Raw genomic sequence first — 21,769 nt, 5'->3', positions numbered from 1 at the left:
ATTTGCCTTTGAAATCCTGAGCACCTTTCTCCAAAAACAAATTGCTTGACTTATCTTTTTATTCAAATTTCAGATTGCATCTAGCCATGGAAGAGCAACAGTAGCCAAAGGTAACAATGACTGCCTTGTCATGTCTACTTAAATCATTTGCCTCTTTGCCTGTGTCTGTGTGAGAGAACTGACTTGTTACAAGCACATAACACTTTTACAGGTTTGGTTTTCCAATCTTCTTTGCGACCCTGTGATGTATTTCCTTTTTGCGGTATCACCACATCCCTGACCATGATCACCCCAGCTGCCTGGGAGATGTAGTCTGACTCAGCATTTCCGTGACCTCAACAGTCAGACAAAGATGAGGCAGCTTTAGACGGGCACCACTGAGTTTGAAAAAAAGTAATACAGTGCAATAGCCAGCATGGGAGTCATTCTCAGGAACTCTTTATTGGAATACTGAGAGGATGACAATAAATGAACTCGTAGCTTTGCTTTGGATTTATCGTAACGAGTGTTAGAGTGAGGCGTCTGCGTCATCTGAATAATTCAGTGAGTCTGTTCGATGCCATTCTAATTAGCTGGCAGTTTGCGATGACAGGAAATGGTCTGAAGTGGGACAAGGGCTCTGCTGGGGTTTAGCGTTTTAAATCCTCTTCCCTTCAAGGATTCCGTCCTCGCAGACTGTCCATCATAAAATCCCAGGAAGTATGGCCGAGAAAGACTTGCAGGATTTGAGAAACAGTGATTGCATAGAACATCTTTCTGAACAGTTACAGGTATTCAGGTATTTGAGTACCTCTCTGAAGTTGTGATCTAAAAAGTAGGCAGGGTATCTATTCCTTTACCCTCTGTGGGCGCCAGTTATGTTTGGGTGCCCAGGGTTAGTAGTTGTAAAGATATGAATAATTGATTAAAGATCATCTCTTAATAGCTTTCTTTCTTTGCAGGAGATGTGGGAAAGACTTCAGATGACATCAGTTTGACTCTTGTTGAGAGCTGCAGCCATGACCATGGTAAACATTCATATCATTCACATATAAACAAGTCTTTCTTGTGTTACTGGCTGTGACATTTCAACATCCTGAATGTTTATTTTCTATTCGTCCATTTAGATCTGCTGTCGGACACAAAGATGTACTGCCTTGTTCCCAATGACTCCTTCGCCTCCTTGCAGCCGTCAACCTCCTTGTGTCCTTCCGAGCTGTCCAGGGAGCCTGCTGATCTCTGTAACTCTGCTGCTTACCACTTCAGCCTGTCACACTCCTCCTGTGACACCGAATTGACCACCCATGCATCCATGCAATCTCAAACCTTTAGGAAGGAGCTCCGTTCTCGGGGCCTGCCTCGGACCTCTAGCTCAGCAGGTTCTGCTTTCCCTGACCCGTGTCTACCAGACTTTGCTCTGTATCCTCCACCCAGGAGAGGTTGCCTTGACCCTGTTTGTGAACTGGAGACTGCCAGACCACACAGGCCAGGGGTGTGTGGCAATGGGGCTGAGCGGCTGTACCAGCAGGACCAAGCTGTGCCCTCCACATCGGGGATGGAGTGTTATAGGCACAAAGAACCACGCAAAGTAGCCCGCTCAGCCTCAAGGGAGGCAGGGGAAGGTAGCTCAGGACTATACCAGGTGGAGGTGGGTGGTGGGGGAAAAGGCTCTGGTGGAGGAGGAAAGTCCCAGGGTGGGGAGCGCAGTGCTGATAGCCTCCGGAGTCTGAGCACTCGCAGTAGTGGTTCCACAGAAAGCTACTGCAGTGGCACAGACAGGGACACCAACAGCACTGTCAGCAGCTTTCACAGTGAACAGACCAGCTCAACACATGTGGAGAGCCTGCTGTCGCTTTCAGGAGATGAGCGTGTACGGGAAAGAGGAGATGTATCTGCTCCTGCAGACGGCAGGACTTCGAGCCTCGGCAGTATTAGCTCTCGAGGTCTCAGCAACCTCCCCTCCAGGGAGGCCAATAAAAACCCTCATGCCAATGAGCTGACATCTAAACAACCTGCTGACACACCATCCTCTGCAACACAAGAGCTAGTAGAACCTGGCAGGTGCCAGGAAGAGCCTGGCGTCAGGACCAGTGCTGATGGCTCAACAGGTGTAGCTGCCACAGAGCAGGAGCAGGTGAAAGATGACATTCAACCAAAGTCAGCAAACAATGTGCAGAGGACTTCCTCCCTGTCAACAGGGCGCAGTGGACGCCGGCGTACCGGCAAGAAAAGGGCAAGCAGCTTTGATGCCAGCCGTCACCGGGACTATGTGTCTTTGCGTGGTATGGCCAAGCCTTGTAGTGCTGTGTTTACTGGGGGTGGAGAGGAAGACTCCAGCGATCAGAGTGAACTTAGCTGTGCCTCAAGTCTCCACTCCACCCACCACCTAAGCACAGACAGCTCATCTAGCACCACGTCCCGCTCCTGCCACTCACCAGAGGGCCGCTACAGGGCCCTGAAAGCCAAGCACACTCCAGCCAATGCAGCCTCCTCCTCCGCAGTTAAAGCTGCGTCAGGATCGGAGGCAGGACGGGAGCGAACGGGAGGGAAGCGACGCACCTCTCGCCGTACCCCCAGCACAGGCAGTGCCAAAACACATGCCAGAGTGTTGAGTTTGGACAGTGGTACGGCTGCCTGCCTTAATGATCCCAGCCGCCTAGGCGCTCCAGCTGGGCCCAGGCCCCTCACCACCTCCAAGTCAGACCTGGAAGCCAAAGAAGGGGAAGTCCTGGATGCTGCATCCCTGCTGGGTCGGGCCTCCCAGCTTGAGTCGGTGACCCGCTCAAGAAACAGTCTGCCTAACCAGGCAGCTTTCACTGAGCCTCAGGATGCCACTGCTGCTTCCCTGCGGGGTATGTACCACACACAGCGCTCTAACATACTGTACACACAGCATTCTGTCTGGTTTACTGCTTACTACTTAGTGTTTGATGACGACTCCACATGTTTACTCCACTGTATTGACTCTGAAATATATCACAAGAAATGTTGTGTTTAACCCCGTCTTCATTTAATGGTACTGATTACTCCACTTCTTCAGACATTCGCTCTATTTTGTGAATTATCAGCAGAACTGCATTATACTGATACGGTCATAGACAGAATATAAGAACTATTATATGCCTGCTTTTGTTATTTTTGCTTGTTTTGCAGATTTGAATTGTTTAATCCATAACTGAATGATGCGTTGGATGTGTATTGAACACACTGTAGCTGGAAACCATATATCATGCCCACCTTACCAGATAGCTGCTTTCGGGCCTATCGGCAGGAGCATAGTGACAGATTTGACACAATTGAGTTTGTTTTGGGTGTAGTCCTCCTGACACTAGGCTTGCTTCATTATTGCTTTTGTGTGCGTGTGTGTGTGTGTGTGTGTGTGTGTCTGCATATGAGATGTCGTCTGCCTCGCCTGGTCAGTGTAACCATGGTGAGTTTCCATGGAGTGACAATTCTGACCCAGGCATAGTGTTCCTTGTGTAGATCACTATTAGCATGACAGCACAGTGTGTGCTTTGTGCTGAGGTTAGACAAACAGCAGCTCTCTTATTAGTGTCATACACACCGAGTCAAATAGACATTCTCTAGCCCACATTCCTCAAACTCGCAGACTAATGTCTTGTATTTTTACTGCCTTTCTTGGTGCTTGTTCTTTGGCTTCAGTGTGTTGTGGACATTTTTATGACGTCGCTGTTGATTGTTTCGTGGTTTTGGAGTGTAAAACTTGTAGGATAACCAATATCAGCACTATGATGTGCCTGGACATGTCAACTGATGGCTGGAAAGCATTTCATAATTAGTGTTTGATTCTCATTCGATTCCCGCTGCCTAGATTTTTATGAACCTTACTTCAGCAAGGGCACAATCAGTTCCATATAGTGGCACTGACAGAATCTAGCTTAGCGTTGGTTGGTTAAAACCTTCCTCTTCTTTCTCTCTTTGACTGGACTTGAAGTCATCAGTAGTGTTATTTGTGGGAATTTTCTGGACTTTTAAAATGGTTGAATTGCACTCCTCAAACCACATGGTACTATTAAGCTGAAGAGTTCATTTAATGCAGCCCGCCTCACAATGGGCGCCTGGTTATATCAGACCAATTAACGCTGTAGCAGCAAAACCCCTTGTGTGTAATGAATTGAGCAAGGCTTGCTTCCGAATGTAACTATTTATTTTTAAAAGGAAGAATGTGTTACTTCTTCTTTGTTTCTTGTTTTAAGGGAACTCACATGAGGATCTTGGGAAAAACAATGTATCTATATCCTTAAATCACCACTTGTGGCCACAATTGCAACTTTCCAGCAAAAGATATAAAGCTTGTTTTAAATGCTGCATATTAATCTCAGAAAATGTCTCATTTCAGATAGATGTTACAGTATTGTTCTAACATTATTCAGGGGGATGTGATTGTGACAGTGGCGACACAGACAGGAAGTGAGGGGGGAAAGTGTTATGGTTCACGTCTTAACCATTAGCCCACCGGTCTGCACCGTTTCAGTGTTGTTCTGTCAGTCATGTTGTAGTGGATGTGTTATTTCTAAATGGTTGCTCTCATGTAGGTGTGAAACTCTTCACTATTCCAAGCATCAGATTTTGTATCAGTTGTTGCTTTGTTTTTGAAATGTCGCTGAACTCCTGCACAACACATGGAAATATCACCTCACACACGTGTCCACATAAAAGCTCTTAAAAACAAGGAAACACATCCTATCTGACTGGCCAATGATGTCTCTCACCATGACAGCCCCGGGGAGCGAGGAGACGGTCATATTTCGGCGTGAACGTAGCACGTTTCGTCGGCAGGCTGTGCGGCGGCGACACAACGCAGGGAGTAACCCCACCCCACCCACCTCTCTCATTGGATCTCCTCTCAGGTACGACGTGCATGGAGCAGGGATTCCTCTCTGTCGTTTTGTTGCCCGGTATGAGCATGTTGCCAGGTGGCGCTCTTTCCTGTCCCACATCACCAGTTTGCGTCTTCTACAGTGCATGACATCGAGCAAGACATCATCTATCACTGGATGGGTGTCTCCACTCTGCATGTGATGTCTTTCGTCCTCCTTTTCTCAAGACTTCTCTGTTTTCATCCTGTTATCACACAATCTAATCTTTCAAATTCCACATTTTGAGCATGGATCAAAGAATGGAGTCCTTACAAACTCAAAGGCACAAGGCCACAAGGTCTGACTAATCTACTTGGCTGACACACCGTCTCCCCTCAGAGCTGCGCATGATTCGTTCAATAATACAGACATCCCGCTGTATCACATTGCTTTGCCCTTTTGAGCGACCTTTCTAAACGGAGAGATGAAGATGATATTGATCATTTAAAAATCAAAGGTTTAGGCCTGTCCCCACAGGAATATACTGTGTTTTTGTTGTTTTTTAATTGCGAGAGCCTCTGGATGCTCATTAATAGATTCTCAGACACCTCACATCTTCAAAACCAATTTTATGAGAAAGATAATAATAGATTTCTGTTTATTTTCTTGAACATACATTTTCATTAATTTATAATGGTGAGTGACCATTGTTCCTGTTGTTTCCAGTCACAATGTGGGCACATCCTGTCTCACTGGACTGTTAATGTCAAGTCTGGCCGGTCTCCAGTCCCCTTATCAGTCTCTTTCGTAACTTTATGAGGGATCTAACCTTGAATACCTCAGTCCCCTGCGGGCAGAGATATGTTTTAATCCTTGCTGTTCAACACGACAGTGACCTGACATGATTGATCACTACCCCACAGAATACTTGAAATGAACTGTCACTCCTGAGATTGGAGCCTGATTAGAGAGACTACGTTGTGTCTGGAAGGCCACAGGTTCTCTCGTGGCAGCAGCTCGTGTGTCACTTCCTGCCAGTTTAGCAAAAACGACTGCAATACTATTTGTGTAATAGCAATTTAAGCACTACAAACATAGAAAACGTAAAGCTGAATGTGTTTGTGCCACTGGTCTTAAGCTGTGGATATGCATCAGGTTCCTCAGTTCCTGAGATCAGTGTCACTCCTCAACTTGTGTTGTACACAGATACGTTTTCCTGCATCTATTTAGCAAGGTCACATTTCTAAATGCTGAGCCTTCAAAATTGTTCAGCAAGGAAAACAAGTCCACAGCCTGCCAGGGGTCAATAAACTTGCAAAATGCAAAATTGTTCCCTTCCACTGATCCCTCCACCTTCACTGACCCCTTCACTCCAAACACTTATTTGATGTTCTTAGTAGTGCACTGGACTTCTTAGGCTTTGTCAATGTAATATTACTTAAAATATTATTACTTTAGGTAACTATACAAGTAACTCATCTACCAGTAGTTTATATTTTAGACCCTGTATTTCCTCTCTCTCTGAATTCCCCTGATGTAAAACACATAATACTTACCTTAAGCCCAATCATTAGTTTCCCCTTTCTATATACATATATAAATATGCATTAGCATGCTGTACCACTAAGGTACAAACACTAAAGGTGGATTTTTCTTTAAAAGAAAATATCAAAAGGATGGAAAGTTAATATACTTCTGAACTACTTGGACTTAAATGTATTGCTTTTAGAAGTCCAAAGAAGAAAAGCCTCCCACACATGTTATGTACAGGCTTTACACTCAGTGTCACAAACCTCATCCATAGCTGGTGCCATCGTGGAGATCTACCTAGAGTGTGCATGTAAATGTGAAACATTAAAAAAGAAGTATAAGTTAAAATAAAGTTGTGATGTGCTAGCCAATCTGAACCCAAGCTGCTTAAAGCAACACGATGATGATGATGATTGGATATGAAGGACATGATACAAATCAGGTCCATTAGCCATAATGTCTTTTACATTTTGTTGAGATACCAAAGTCAACTCCTGGGGACCTCCAGGATGACAACCAGCATGTGCATGACTTTTCGCCTGCAATCCCTCTTTTGTGTAATTACCTGTGTCACCCCCCTCACCCGTGTGATGTTGTAACAGTACCCCTTTGGCCTCCATCATTTCTCATTTCCTCCCCTTCTCCCTTCTCCTCCAACAGTCTTCAGGAGGCTCTCAGCCAGGCCTCCCAGCCTTCTACTTCCCAGGTGAAAAGTCAGCCATCCAGAACCCCGTCCCAGGTGACCGTGCTGAGCACAAGCGCCTCCCTGCTGGCCAGGAATGGAAGCACACACCTGGAGGGTTCTCAGGACAAGGCCTCAACCGTGGGCGCTACCAGCTTGCAGGATGACTTCGGTAGGGAGCACATGACGAGAGCTGAGATGTTAAGATAAAGGATTTTCTCATGGACGAGAGTTGGGTAGTGTGTGAGTAGGTGGCTCCACATGACAGATTTGAAATTTTCTTTTTTTTTTTGGCTGTTTTGTTCTGATTTTACATGCTCTGGTTAGAAGGTAGCTACCGTGGCTTTGATGGTTTAGAATTGCATGAAGAGAGCTGGTCACAGATATGACTGCTGCAGTCAGTCAGAGCAGAGCACTATTATCCACGGTCGGTGGACTGATGCAGTCACTCAAAGCCGAGCGCAATTATCCATGCTCCATTTATCTCTGTCTGTGATATTGTGTCTGTAGCCAATACTTGACCTCGCTTGGACGTTACCCTTTGGTCATAGCATTCCCACCCGACTGCTGATAACCCTGAACCTGTTTCACTGAACAGTCGTAAAAAATAAGACAGAGGTTCTGTAAGAGCTGTTTTATGTCCTTACTCTGAACCACTGGTAAATGGATTACAGCTCCTACTCATAATTTGACCGGGAGCAGATTGCTGGGATGAGAAACTTGGTTGTCTGAGTGTGTGTGTGTGTGTGTGTGCTTGTATTCTCAGAGCGTTACTAATTCTTGTCTATCTCACTACTCTGACAGTGTCTGAGTTTATATCCAACCCTGATGTCAGACATGGGTTTACTGAACACCTCTGCTTGGCTGCATCGAGTGTCTTAAGAAAATATTTTCCTTTGTAGTTGTCAGATGATTTCTTCAGAAAAAAATGCATTGCGCAAATTTCACTTGGGTCCATATCAAATATCCTTGAATAAATAAATTTTTAATCCTGATGGAATTCCTGAACGTTCAGTTTCAGTTACACAATCATCCTTAGAAATGAAAATAAGGGAGAATGACTTCTTGTTTTTCATTGACAGGGCCTTCCCTGTCAACAGTCTACTGCTTTGAGACATAAAAACCCCTGTAGACACTTCTTTACATTGCTTTTGTTTATTCACATTGGACAGTAATTTGGGGTCATACTGACTGTGCAGCATTTTATCTCTTGGTTTGTTTGTGTCCAAGACAGTACACCCCATTCCTGCTTATCCTTCTTTTTCACATTGTTGCCAGCATTTTTCATCACGAAACCGTTACAAACACAAACAGAGAGTTTGAATTGCAATCAAGGTTTCATTAACCTGAGTCACCATGGCAATGTTTTGTATTCCTCCTGGACTGCCAGGAATAATGCAGCATATTAGGAATTTTAGGAATGTACTCAGAGGGTAAAGGTTGTTAAATTATGTCACATCAATTATTCTCGTAATTTGTGTAGGGTATGTTGACATACTTAAAATAAACCTTTCTATCAAGGTTTTTTGACTTGCTATAGTTGTTGCTACATTTAAGTCCTGTTTTCATACTCTCATGACAGGATTGATTACAAAAAAGCTCCACTGAAGCAGCAGAAATGCCTTGGGAACAACCTGACTGCTGTTCAAGACGAGCAGGAAATGACTGATTCGCTTATAGCCTCTTTGGGAGGAGGCACGTTCGCTCAGTGACCCATTAGCTCAGATGAACACAGCGATCTTAATTTCCTTCATGTAAACATGGAGTTAATTAAATAATTCCCACAGACAGAATCACTCATTGCTTGTGATTTCTATGGACTGACTGTTTCTCTCTCTTGTTTTGTGTTTTTTTCCAGGGACGCTCACACCCTCCCTGTATGAGGTTCGTGGGTGTGACATGGGTCTGGGCAATTTTGAAAGTGTAACCAGACGAGCCTCCAATAACGTATGGTTAGTGTCAAACTGACAGTTGATCTTATTTGTTTTGTGGGACATCAGATGATAAAATACACCCTGTGGCTGCTGCAGTGAGCTCGTTGTGTCTGCAAAATTGAAAAAAGGAGTTTAATTCCTATATTGTTCTTGACTAGGAACAGATAATTTAATCACTGATACATGCATGCATGTTGAGAAATTGTCCAATTGCTGGATAGCTAATATTTCATCAGCTCTACATCACTGTTGTTGAACCAAGTAAAGCATGTCAGGTAATAAATAGTAGAGAATAGAAGGATTGTTAGGGGTTGCATATGCTGTTAGCTGCTGAGCTGAATTAGTCTGCTTGCTAGTTAGCCAAACATTTGTTTACATTTACTGAAATTTTAAACCAGACTCGATTTTTAGGCTAAAGATAGAACAGTTAACTCAGTCACAATAATATACATTTGAAAACAAAAGTACCCTTCTAGACCATTTACTTCTCTTTGTATCATTACAAGGCTTTCTCTTCCTCTGCACCCCCACTTCTCTTTTATATGCGTCCTTTGGGCTCTATTTTAATATCTCTAGATCTGAATCGATTTGTTTATCGAGGGAAAATTAATTTGCAACTATCATACATAAAAATGTAGGTGTCATCTGTAATTCTGGTTCAGATTTTGACTATTGATTAAATTACAAAATGTAAGTTATTCCTATCATTAATAGATTTGGTGACCATAGTACACGTTTAAATTACATTTGGGGAACATTTGTTGTTTTTAAGTCCGCTCTATACGTAAACTGACTACACTTTATTCAAGTTTATCTAAATGCACACCAAAAATATCTTTTTGTCTCTTATCATATTGGGTCTAGAAATAGTTTTTGCAATTTTATTAACCCAACTTTAGCTTTAAACAAACATATAGTATCGTACAAAAGCAGAGCAAAATAGCCTGTTGGCTATTTAGTTTGAGGTCACAAGGAAATGAATCATGATTTAATACAGTAAGTGCAGCAGATGCTTTTGCCTCATCAGTGTACTCATTTTGTCTAATGCCCTGCAGGGACACCGACTCCCACCTCTCCAGTTCTACCTCAGTTCGCTTCTATCCTCATGACCTGGTGAGTACCCAACCAGTAAGGTGTGTGTTAGTGAGTGAGTGCATGTATGTATGTGTGTCAGAGAGAGTTAGACTTGCATCGAGAGACACACTGTAGGTCCATACAGAGGCATAAACAAACATAGTCTTTCCTCTTCTGCATGCCTGTTTTGCATATATCTGCATATTATTTTTGGCATTCATGATTGTCAGCCTGAACAGGTTTCTTGTTGTGTCGGCTGTTGTTCCGCTCTCCTTTTTCTTGTACTTTCCTGTTACCTCAGACATAAAAACAAATCATACTACATAAACTTAAAAATCTCTACACAGTGTTTTCAAAATTGGATTTCACAACACTTTACGACCTGGCACCCGATATATTTTCTATATGAGCAACAAAGGTGGATTTAATCGTCTGTTGCTACCTTGCTAGCTTTTTAACCATTTTTTGCTATAAGTACCCAGATGGCTGGGAGTGGGTGGTGGTACAGTCTTTATCCTGTGTAACAGCCAAAACATTCTCAGTGGAATTTAGAGAAAACATTTCATTCTAATACTTTATTTATTTATTCATCCACTCGTGACTGCATTATTTGCTTTTGTATTGCTATCAGTTTACTGTTTTATTTAAAACACATTTGTAAAGCACTTAATCAATTTGATTGACAATCGGACAGATCTCCCTCCATCATATCCGCGCGACACGTCTGCTGACAATGGACCAAGAGCTGCTGGAGCAGCAGGACGGAGATCTGAGCCCGGAGCTTCAGGATGCAGCAATGGGACAGGAGGACCCTGCGGCCACCGCTGCCGCCGGCAAAGCCAAACAGTACTACCGATTGTGGCTTCTGCCTTTCCTCTGGGTCGGCCTGCACTTTGACAGGCTTACCCTGCTGGCATTATTTGACAGGTAAGACAGCCCAGAGATCAGCAGCAGTTTGTCAAACTTCATTACCCCTGAATGTATGAAAAATTATTTCTGGAAGGGTTTAACTCATCAGTGTGATGTCAGATGCTACATTTTTGAGTGTTGTTTACCAACACAAATTCCCATACATGCTACTTGTAGTTATAAGGCAGATAAGGTACATCAGGGCTTTGACCTTAATTTCATTTTCTCTTGCACATAAATGGACAGTTATCTCATCTTGTATATCTGACTTTATTTAAGCTGGAAGCCCAATTTATTATTTAGACTAATGAAACTGTTGTATGTACAGATTTTAATGCTGCCGAGCACAGAATTAACCATTTTTTTTAATCAGGTCAGTCTCACTGAAATTAAGGACAGTCCAAGATGGCTGCGGCACAGTTTCTGACAAATGAAAAGCAAGAGAAACACAAGTCTGAGACAGCAGCGTACCGCTAGAATAACCAATTTCTCACAGATGAACCATTTATACTTGAAAGGCACAAATATGTAAAGGTTCCTTAAATGTCACATTTCTCTGTAGGCTGTTAGATAAAGAGATGAGCTGAACCATTTTATGTCAATCTCTGTCTGAGCTTTAAAACATGAAATGAATCAACAGAAATCTCTTAGGGGATTGTACGGACCTTCTCTATGTGAATTTTGGATATAATCTCTATAAATGAGGAGCTGTATCATGTAATTTAGTTTCAGAGAAGGTGTGACTAGGATTGGTGTCATTACATTAGTTTGAAGATGTCACAATATGACCAATAGGTCATCTTTTTTGTACTTGAACTTGTAAGCTGACTATTCTCCATTGTGTTCCAGGAACCGTGAGGTTTTAGAGAACGTGCTGGCCGTAGTGCTGGCTGTCCTGGTGGCCTTCCTGGGTTCAGTGCTGCTGGTCCACGGCTTCTTCACTGACATCTGGGTCTTTCAGTTCTGCCTCGTCATTGCAAGTTGCCAGTATTCCTTACTGAAGGTGAATACTTGTCTCAACAGCACAGCAATTATTAGACTTGACCCTAAATAGTAAAACAGAAACATGGTTACACATATGCAATTTATTTAGTTTTTCTGGCATGATATTTGTTAGAAAGTATTGATACATGTTTGTTAGAGGTATGTCAAGACATTATTCGTGAAGTCACCAGTGTCTTTCTTTATTGACAGAGTGTTCAACCAGACTCCTCTTCCCCTCGACATGTAAGTAATTATCGCTCATAAATCATTTTCATCCTGACACTTTTGGGGCAATTAAAGTAATCACATTTTTGGGCTTAAAGTTGATGCTAACATTCTGAGGGGTGATCATTAAATTCATGGCTAGCCCACACAGTAAACAACCAATTTGTCAGGAGTGCAAAATGTAAAAAAACATAGCACTTAGACTCAGAAAATATAATGGTCTTTGCACTTAAACGTTAGACTGAGGCTAGACAAGTATAGAATCAATTTTCTTTCATCTGTATTTGACCTGTAGTTGTTATTCAGTGTTTTTTTTTACTGTTTCTGTTTTGGTTCTAGAAAATGATGTTGCTTTTCCCCTGCGAGTCTTGTGCGTTCCTCCCTCCCTTGCGTCAGTAGCCTGCTCTGAAGCGGCGTCTTTTATTAATGCAGCTCCTACTCAGCTGCAGGCACAAGCTTTAAATAGCTGGCCAGAGTTTAGACCACAGCTCACTCTCTCACTCTTTGTCTGTATCTCTTCCTCTCTTTTCCTCCTTGTCCCTTTGCGTCTCCCCTTTGCCTTCACCTCATCTCACCTTCAGGAATTTTCCTTCCCCTGTCCACGACAATGTTGACACATTATGAGCAGACCTGGTCTATTTAATCCAGTCGTTGGTGTGTAAACTGCCAGTACTCCCTTTGGTAGAAAAAAAAAGAAGAAAGAAAGCAGGGCAGCTCATAGCCTCTTGGGTTGAAACCTGCAGTGTGAACACATTCTGTCTCTCTTGTGAAATCATACACATGATGCTATTTCTGTTTACACCTGTGTCACTGTCCCCGGGGCTCATATGACACTGAGACCATTGAATGAATTCTTTCTTTAGGGGTAATTCTTGTTTGAAATGATTATACAATTGAGTTGTGCAGTTAATGTTATTTGTTGTGATATGCTTTTTTCCACAGTGTATCACGAGGGCACACATTTTTAGAATTGAAGGGCATGGTGGGAATCAACTCTCTAATTTTTGCAGTATCATGCTCCATAAATAAAACGGAGTCACTTGGAGTCGAATAAGAAAAATACATTCAGAAGAAATGTTATTTGATGTTTGGTGTGACTCTTTTTTTTCTTTAAATGGGAAGCCCAACTTCTATAACGAAGCAATTATTACCAACATACCCTTCTCCCTGCAGGGCCATAATCGTATCATCGCATACAGCCGGCCTGTCTACTTCTGCCTCTGCTGTGGCCTCATTTGGCTGCTTCACTACGGCAGTCTGAGGACCACTTCATCCCGCTTCACCCTGTACGGAGTCGCACTTACCAGCTCTCTGGTGCTCGCCTCTGCCAGGGACCTTGTCATTGGTGAGTGTACACCCCTGTGGCATTTATGTGCCGTAATGATATTCATAACAACATCCTTTATTTGTATGGCATTTTACAAAGTGCAGTTAAAAAAGATAAAATAACAAAAATGATCAGGACAATACAAAGAAATCATACAGATATACATAAAAATTCTCTAATGTGTGTCTGACATGGTCTTGAAGAAGAAAAAAGTAACATATTAAAATTCTTTAAATGGCACCTACTCCTTGTCCCTCATTAAAAATTCCAGAAGATATGAATATGCAAACATTTTTCATTTCACTGCCGGGTACATGATGTTTGCTACTTCACTGGAAAGTTCATTCTCAGTGTATGTGCATTGGAGGCTTCAAGTTTCCGCATTGCACTTGTGTTTTGCTGAAAAGTGGACCAAGATTGGCCCCCAAATTATTTGTGATGTCACAAATCATACTCGTAGGCCGGCTTCTTAAAATCTGATTTTAATACTAGTATTGGTACAGAGAAAATGTATGGCCCAAAGAGCAGCTTTTATACTGGTTGTACTGGTGCGCCTAAATGTTTTATTTAGGCGCACTTATGCTGGGTACCAGGTTATCAAATCTATCATATTTAAAACATTGGCTGGTGATTTGTTGTACCACATTTTCTGTAATAGGTGAAGAATTACTCTGAAAACACTCAAAAGTGATACATCCACCTCTAGACTTTAATTGTTTCTCCCGACACAAAAAACAAATTGAGCTGCGGTTACAAGATTAGAAATTCATCAGCCAAAATGGTTGGAAAGTGCATTACGTATACGAGCCACAATCTCTCTACTAAAAGCAATGATTCTTCGTTCAGAGAGCGTTAAGACGACCTTTCATCAAACAACAATCAACATTAATTGCTGTTAGTTGCCCTGGAGACATGCAGCTGTGCACCAATATGAACCAATAAGCCAATAGTCAGTCGAAGATGCAGAACAACAAACACCAAGTCATTGTTCTCTTCATCGATCTGAAACTTGATATATATGAAAAATGAATCAAAAAATCAATGTTTAATTTTGTCCCCTTGCGGTTCTCCCTACAGTATTCACTCTGTGTTTTCCCATCATCTTCTTTGTGGGGCTGCTGCCGCAAGTCAACACGTTCGTCATGTACCTCTTTGAGCAGCTGGACATCCATGTGTTCGGGGGCAATGGTGAGTGACTCATAGACGCACAGCTTCTCTGCAGGGGTGACTTTGACCTCCACAGAATGAGACAATACACACTCCATACACTTGCCTTATATATTATGATATGGCAGGCTTCATCAGAGTGCTGATTAGCATTCTGCCTGGCCTGGTGCCTGTCAGGTTGAGTGGCCACATTGCTGACATCCTCTCTGTGCTCTCTGCAGCCTCCACAAGCCTTCTGTCAGCGCTGTACAGCATCCTGCGCAGCATCGTCACCGTCGCTCTGCTTTATGGCTTCTGCTACGGAGCTCTGAAGGTAAGAGCAAAGCCAGCTAAGATGCAGTGACATTTGCTTTTTTACAGCCACAACTTCACTTTCAGATTATAAAATTAGAAAACATGGACATTATAGCAACATTAAAAATTGAACCTGATTGAAGATCCAGCCAGACTCCCTCAGTATTGCTGCTTTAATGATGTCAAGAAACTTATTGCCAAGAAATATTCTTAGCAGAAAATAAGATTTTTCTTTCTTTTAACTTTTCACTCTTTTGAGTGATACAAACAGTTCATTACCACACATATTAGAGATTTTCTCTTGTTTTCCTTATTTTTGTTTGTATCCACGATTTTCTCTTAATTTGTTAGTACCCCTTGATTTCTGGGATTCACCAATGTTTTCTTATTTTTGCTCTTTTCTTTGGTAAGAGAAAATTGTAAGAGTGGTCGAGAGCACTCACACAGTCCACAATTTGTTTGTCCAGTGCACGGAAACATATGTTTTAAATTATAGGAACATAAAAAACTCATAATATAATATATTTGATGAAACAGATGAATGGCTGCTGACTCGTTTCAGATTGCCGCGAGCACTGCTTATGGATTTGCGCTACAACCTGGAGCCTTAATTTAGGCGAAACACACGCTGGTCAAATCCCGTGCCTCCACACCTCCAAGTACTCAGCGCACTCAGAGTTTTGGCCACAGGTTAATTTCAGAGAGAGATGGGAGACCAGACCGGTCAGGCATTTAACAGTGCTCTTTGAGCCGTGTACTTCCGAGAGCACTGAAAGCAAAAATACCATTCATGCCCTGGTACATATCGTTCCCGTACACTGCTAACCAGCAGGTACAGATTAAGATCTCTTTTTTTTGCTGTAGCTGGATTGCCAAATGGATCAAGGCACCCTCTCCAGATCCATTCCCATTCCTCAACCGAAAGCTGTATCACTCTGTTAACGTCCAAATAATATCAGGTGAAAACTGCCACCTTCTGAATGTCGAGGCCCGTTGGCCAGCGGGAGCACACGACTCCTTTGTGCTGCAGAATAGTACCGTGGGAATGCATCTGGCTCAAGGAGCTGGTGAAGATGGGTGGCTGATTGGTAAATGATTTGTAATTCTAAAAAACCACAATCCACTTGAACTTTTCTGGGCACATCTGGGTTAGAGCAGATTTGGATGGTAAGAACTTTTGGTGCATCTGGAGTTGATTTCTCTCAACAAAAGAGTAAGAGAAATTTAAGAGAATGTTGCTGCATGAGGCCCATTACATATTAAATTACTTTAAAATGATGAGTAGCTTGGCATACTGGGCAATATGGATGCACATCTCTCAGTAAATAATAACCAGCGAAGCCCTAGTATAAATAGTATTTTCTGTTTAATAATGTATAAAAGTAAATATGGGGGAGCTACAGAGCAGTGTGGGTTTTATTTTACTATTTTGAGACACAAAGTTGTAGCGATAGTCTGTAGGCTTTTGTTTACATTATATAACCAAAGCAAATTGTATAAAATTGTGAGGACTTCATGTTTAATGAATTATTTTTACTTTGAGCAGCACCCTAACCCTAACCCAAAGAAAAAGTGACTGAAAAAGTACTTAAAAGTCCTTGATTTTAATTTTGCAATGTCTGTATGAACCCTGGATCACACACCATGTTAGGTCATCATTTCATACAGTATTTATGAAGCATTTTTGTCTGAATATAACAGTGATTCTTCGGGAACTAACCACATATCCTGACACATCAGCATAAGAAAGTCCTACATTCATTGCAGTTTGTGGAAAAACAGAAAATCAAAATATTTAACGTACTAAAAGAATATTATTTTGTGTCTCAGGAGACCTGGGAGCCTCATCACATCCCTGTGTTATTTTCTGTGTTCTGCGGCCTCTTGGTGGCAGTGTCTTACCACCTGAGTCGGCAAAGCAGCGACCCTTCTGTCCTCATGTAAGTTCTCCGCCTTTACAACAAACCTCAGTAGTCCTCGATAGTATTCAGAAGATTCTCAGAGTAATGGTAGCAATAAAATTCTGGCACCGATGCTCATACAGTATGTGGTCAGAAGTGTTTTACATTACCTTCCTGACCCACGTCTGCTTGAAAGAAATCCACATTAATGAATAATCTCTGACTTGTCTACTCACACACATGCTGTGGATTATCTCAGACAGCAATTTTCTAAGCATTTCAAAAATGCTCCGTTCAAATAGTTTCAAGCTGCTTCACACAATGGTTGCAGTGTTAACAGTGAGTCATTTATACGTTCCCTCTGAGATAAATCACCCCCAAGAGATTGATGGTATTTGAACCAGCTAATATTTTTCCTCTTCTCGCCTTATAGCTCGCTGATACAGTCCAAGATTTTGCCCAATATAAAGGACAAGAACCCAGAGGACCCTCTGTCAGAAGTACAAGACCCTCTACCTGAGAAGCTCAGGGGCTCGGTGGTGAGTCGACCTTCATCATTTATGTGATTAAAGTCACGACTGGAACTAGAATCAGGCATACAGTTACGTTTGCATTTACATTTCCTTTAAAGAGTTTTGTACCCACTTTATTTCTAATCCTACCCCCAATGTGTGTTATTGAATGCGCAGAATGAGCGTCTGCAGTCTGACCTGATCGTCTGTGTGGTCATTGCTGTCCTTTACTTCGCCATCCATGTCAGCACAGTGTTTATTGCACTACAGGTACAGTGAACATTTTAAAGCTATCTCTGTTCATATAAACTTTCTATTTACATTTGACTGATGGGACACTTAGAAAACAAGAAATGATCAAGAATACAAATTAAATACAAATGGTTGCATATGTACTATATTTAATGATTTATTTCCGTTGTATCTATGCCCCTCAGCCTTTCCTCAGTTATGTCCTGTATGCACTGTTGGGGACGGTGGGGTTGCTCACCCACTACCTGCTGCCTCAAGTCCGTAAGCAGCTGCCCTGGTACTGCTTCTCTCACCCTCTGCTCAAAACTAAGGAATACTATCAGTTTGAAGTCAGGGGTAAGTACAGTGGATCATATAGCAACGAAAACGGCTCCAAATCAAACCCTCTGCTGTGTGTCACAATGATGTTAACTTTCTCCAAACTTGTCTCTCTCGTCAGATGCGGCTCATGTGATGTGGTTTGAAAAGCTTCATGTGTGGCTGCTGTTTGTGGAGAAGAATGTCCTGTATCCACTCGTCATCCTTAATGAGCTGAGTGGCAGCGCCAGAGAGCTCGCCAGCCCAAAGAGACTAGACACAGAGTGAGAATTCAGATTATTTTCCAACATACTTGTATTTTTACTTCTGATTTCCTCTCATTTTACAACTTTAACATAATCTGAAGCGAGGATCATCTTCTTCACCAGTATGCTTCACTATCTGATTGTTACATCATAGTTTAATCATATTAATTCAAAACTATTAAACTGTGGCTTTTTTAAAAAAAATTTACCAGCATTGATCTGTTCAAAAGAAAACACAAAAATAAATGCATAAATATAAAAAACAACAGATTATTTCGGTCATTTACAATCTGAAATTTAATCTATAATGAAAATAATTGTAACTTGCGGTCCAAGCCTACACACTGATGTTATTCAAAATTTCCTCCAGGGTCGGCGCTCTGATGATCACAGTGGCCGGCCTGAAGCTGCTTCGTTCCTCCTACAGCAGTCCTACCTACCAGTATGTGACGATCCTCTTCACCGTCCTCTTCTTCACCTTCGACTACCGCCATCTGTCTGAGACGCTGCTGCTCGACCTCTTCCTCATGTCCATTGTCTTCAGCAAGGTGAAAGGAATATACAATGAGATCTGTTCTGAATCTGCATAAGAGACTTCATGCATATGTTTAGTGTCATCTAAAATGTTTTAATCTTTTGAGTTTGATACGAATAATCAGTGCAGGCCTGTTATTTTTGTACGAGTAAGGGCAAAGCATTATATTACTTTGTTATGCAATCGAAGGACTTTGTAGTTAAAGGTTTCCTTACTGATGTACCATGTTCTTTTATTTATTTTTTACAGATGTGGGAGCTGTTCTACAAGCTGCACTTTGTCTACACCTACATCGCCCCCTGGCAGATCACATGGGGCTCAGCCTTTCACGCCTTTGCTCAGCCCTTTGCTGTACCTCGTATCCTTTTACTGCAGTCATTTATCAACACATATACTGTCGACTGAGTCACCAGTTTCTTAGGTTGACCTGAATCACAGAAGCTAATAGTACTGTTTCACGTGTGTTTTGTTATTGCCCTCCTTAATTTATGGAAATGAGTGTTGGCTAAACATTAGAAACCCTTCTGTGGCTCAGTATGTTCAGTGTATCTAAATGTATGGGATTGCACCTGGACAGCAGATGCTACATACAGCAAAGTATACATATTTTTCAAGTGATCCTTGACCTGAGCCCCTCCAGACTCTGCTATGCTGTTTGTCCAGGCTGTAGTGTCAGCAATCTTCTCCACACCCCTCAACCCCTTCCTGGGCAGTGCCATCTTCATCACCTCTTATGTCCGTCCCGTCAAGTTCTGGGAGAGGGACTACAAGTAGGGAAACATTTTAAGATCCTGTTCCATGTGCAAAACTAATGCTATCTTTGTGAATATTCTTCTGAAATGTGTGATTTCAAACACTTTTTCTGCAGCACTAAAAGAGTGGATCACTCCAACACTCGGTTGGCCTCTCAGCTGGACAGAAATCCAGGTGAGTGCATCATTGTCCTTTTTAATTTTATGTAAGGGTCTGATAGAAGGGTCTGTTACTTTGCTGTTACACTAGTTAAACTTCCCTCTCTGGGTAGCATGGTATCTATAGCTGACACCAGAATGTAATTTAGGTACGCTGGGAGAATCTATGCTCTTGTCGAAGTTATTCTATGTGATTTAAGCTAAAAGAACCACATCTATTCCAGCGATGTTAGTGACATGCAACTCACCTGCCTTCTGCCTTTCCATCTTCAGGCTCTGACGACAACAATTTGAACTCCATCTTCTATGAGCACCTTACCCGCTCCCTGCAGCACAGCCTGTGTGGAGACCTCCTCCTGGGCCGATGGGGCAACTTCAGCACCGGGGATTGTTTCATCCTGGCCTCCGACTACCTAAACGCTCTGGTGCATCTCATCGAGATCGGCAATGGCCTGGTCACATTTCAGCTCCGAGGGCTGGAGTTCAGAGGTGAGAAATATACGGACTTGCCACTTTTCAACTTTAACCTTCACTCCCCAAATCATATTTGTACAGATTTAATTAAACTCCACCACCTGTTTTTTCCAAGCAGGTTGAACTAAACCCTCCAAATTATTAACAAACCACTTGACCTACCCACATTTCTATTTGTGACATGAGCATTCAAGCACATAAACCCAGTTGTTTTATCTTCCTGTTAAACACACCTGTGTGTGCCTTATCAGCATGACTTCAGCCGATAGTGCTCTGCCTCACAACAAACTGCTGAAGCAGAGTGCACGTGACACACTGTGAACTTTTTACAGAATTAGAGGCAATCCTCAGAGCATGACACTCATCACCAACCTGTCAGCAACTTTTCAACTGTCAATGAGGAAAATATAGTCTTATTATCTAACTATCTAATCTAATATTTCTGTGTTAACATTTGACTGAAATCTAAGTCGTTTGTCGATATTTATCTCCACAGGAACGTACTGTCAGCAGAGGGAAGTGGAGGCCATCACTGAGGGTGTGGAGGAAGACGAGGGCTGCTGTTGCTGCGAGCCGGGTCACCTCCCTCACATCCTGTCCTTTAATGCTGCTTTTGGACAGCGCTGGCTGGCCTGGGAGGTGCTGGTCACCAAATACGTTTTGGAGGGCTACAGCATCACCGATAACAGTGCCGCCTCCATGCTGCAGGTGTTCGATCTACGACGCATCCTGACCACCTACTATGTCAAGGTTAGTTGGATGGAGCTGGACGATAACTTTTTAAATGTGCCGTACATTATTTTGCATGATTTAAATGCATCGTCCTTTCCTGGTCCCAGGGTATCATCTACTACGTGATCGCTTCACCTAAACTGGAAGAGTGGCTGGCTAATGAGACCATGAAAGACGGCCTGCGGGGATGTGGAGAGAGGAACTACGTCGACCTGGATCCTACCTTCAATCCCAACATCGACGAGGACTATGACCATCGACTTGCAGGCATCTCCAGGGACAGTTTCTGTGGAGTCTACCTGGGCTGGATCCAGTACTGCAACTCTCGGAGGGCCAAGGTAATGCTGGACTATTGTTTCCTGAGTGAACACTTTGGATCAGGCTGTGAATATCAGAAATCTATCTGGCACTACAGACAACAATAGCTATCTTAGCATTTGATTGTCATGAATCTTCCTTGTCTCTGCTTTCTTTGTAGCCACTGGACAGTGAGAAAGACTCGGCTCTGGTGCTGCTCTGCTTCGGCCTGTGTGTACTTGGAAGGAGAGCTCTGGGAACAGCAGCCCATCATATGTCCAGGTTATTTAGTAATCTTCATTACAATAAGTCAACCGTTTATAAAGCTTTAAGTGCTGACAGAGTTCACTTATGTAGGGCAAACAAGCAGACCCGTGGTCATGCATACACATACACTTTTTTTTACCTCCTTTCCTTTCTGCTCTGTTTTTGACCTCATGAGTCAACTAAAAGTCTTCAACTTCTTCTTTCCATTACAGCAATCTGGAGTCTTTCCTTTATGGACTTCATGCATTATTCAAGGGAGATTTCCGCATCTCCTCAGTGAGAGACGAGTGGATCTTCGCAGATATGGAGCTGCTCAGGAAGGTTGTGGTGCCTGGAATCCGAATGTCTCTCAAATTACACCAGGTGAGACACAGCAGGTGTTATGTCAATACCACATGAT

General features: G+C 42.6%; 1 protein-coding gene across 2 annotated transcripts in view; it reads left to right on the top strand.

Moving 5' to 3' along the window:
- Nucleotides 1-21,769, top strand: part of pcnx1 (pecanex 1) — a 32,919-nt gene that overhangs the window by 6,873 nt on the left and 4,277 nt on the right. For both annotated transcript variants that reach the window (XM_073483554.1, XM_073483553.1), the window contains exons 4-30: nt 74-110; nt 942-1,007; nt 1,107-2,831; nt 4,721-4,850; nt 6,990-7,183; nt 8,870-8,963; nt 10,001-10,058; nt 10,714-10,946; nt 11,778-11,931; nt 12,123-12,155; nt 13,311-13,482; nt 14,542-14,652; nt 14,853-14,944; nt 16,756-16,865; nt 17,260-17,365; nt 17,516-17,608; nt 17,776-17,926; nt 18,030-18,171; nt 18,524-18,701; nt 18,938-19,046; nt 19,329-19,458; nt 19,557-19,615; nt 19,873-20,088; nt 20,570-20,823; nt 20,913-21,143; nt 21,284-21,384; nt 21,582-21,732. In XM_073483554.1, the coding sequence (XP_073339655.1) occupies nt 74-110; nt 942-1,007; nt 1,107-2,831; nt 4,721-4,850; nt 6,990-7,183; nt 8,870-8,963; nt 10,001-10,058; nt 10,714-10,946; nt 11,778-11,931; nt 12,123-12,155; nt 13,311-13,482; nt 14,542-14,652; nt 14,853-14,944; nt 16,756-16,865; nt 17,260-17,365; nt 17,516-17,608; nt 17,776-17,926; nt 18,030-18,171; nt 18,524-18,701; nt 18,938-19,046; nt 19,329-19,458; nt 19,557-19,615; nt 19,873-20,088; nt 20,570-20,823; nt 20,913-21,143; nt 21,284-21,384; nt 21,582-21,732 (5,130 nt within the window). The remainder of the gene's footprint in view (nt 1-73; nt 111-941; nt 1,008-1,106; nt 2,832-4,720; nt 4,851-6,989; nt 7,184-8,869; nt 8,964-10,000; nt 10,059-10,713; nt 10,947-11,777; nt 11,932-12,122; nt 12,156-13,310; nt 13,483-14,541; nt 14,653-14,852; nt 14,945-16,755; nt 16,866-17,259; nt 17,366-17,515; nt 17,609-17,775; nt 17,927-18,029; nt 18,172-18,523; nt 18,702-18,937; nt 19,047-19,328; nt 19,459-19,556; nt 19,616-19,872; nt 20,089-20,569; nt 20,824-20,912; nt 21,144-21,283; nt 21,385-21,581; nt 21,733-21,769) is intronic.

The sequence above is a fragment of the Pagrus major genome, chromosome 16, assembly GCF_040436345.1.
Source record: "Pagrus major chromosome 16, Pma_NU_1.0".
In the NCBI taxonomy this organism is placed as follows: Eukaryota; Metazoa; Chordata; class Actinopteri; order Spariformes; family Sparidae; genus Pagrus; species Pagrus major.
Note: the sequence above shows the minus strand (reverse complement) of the source record. Positions and strands in the feature narration are given on the sequence as shown.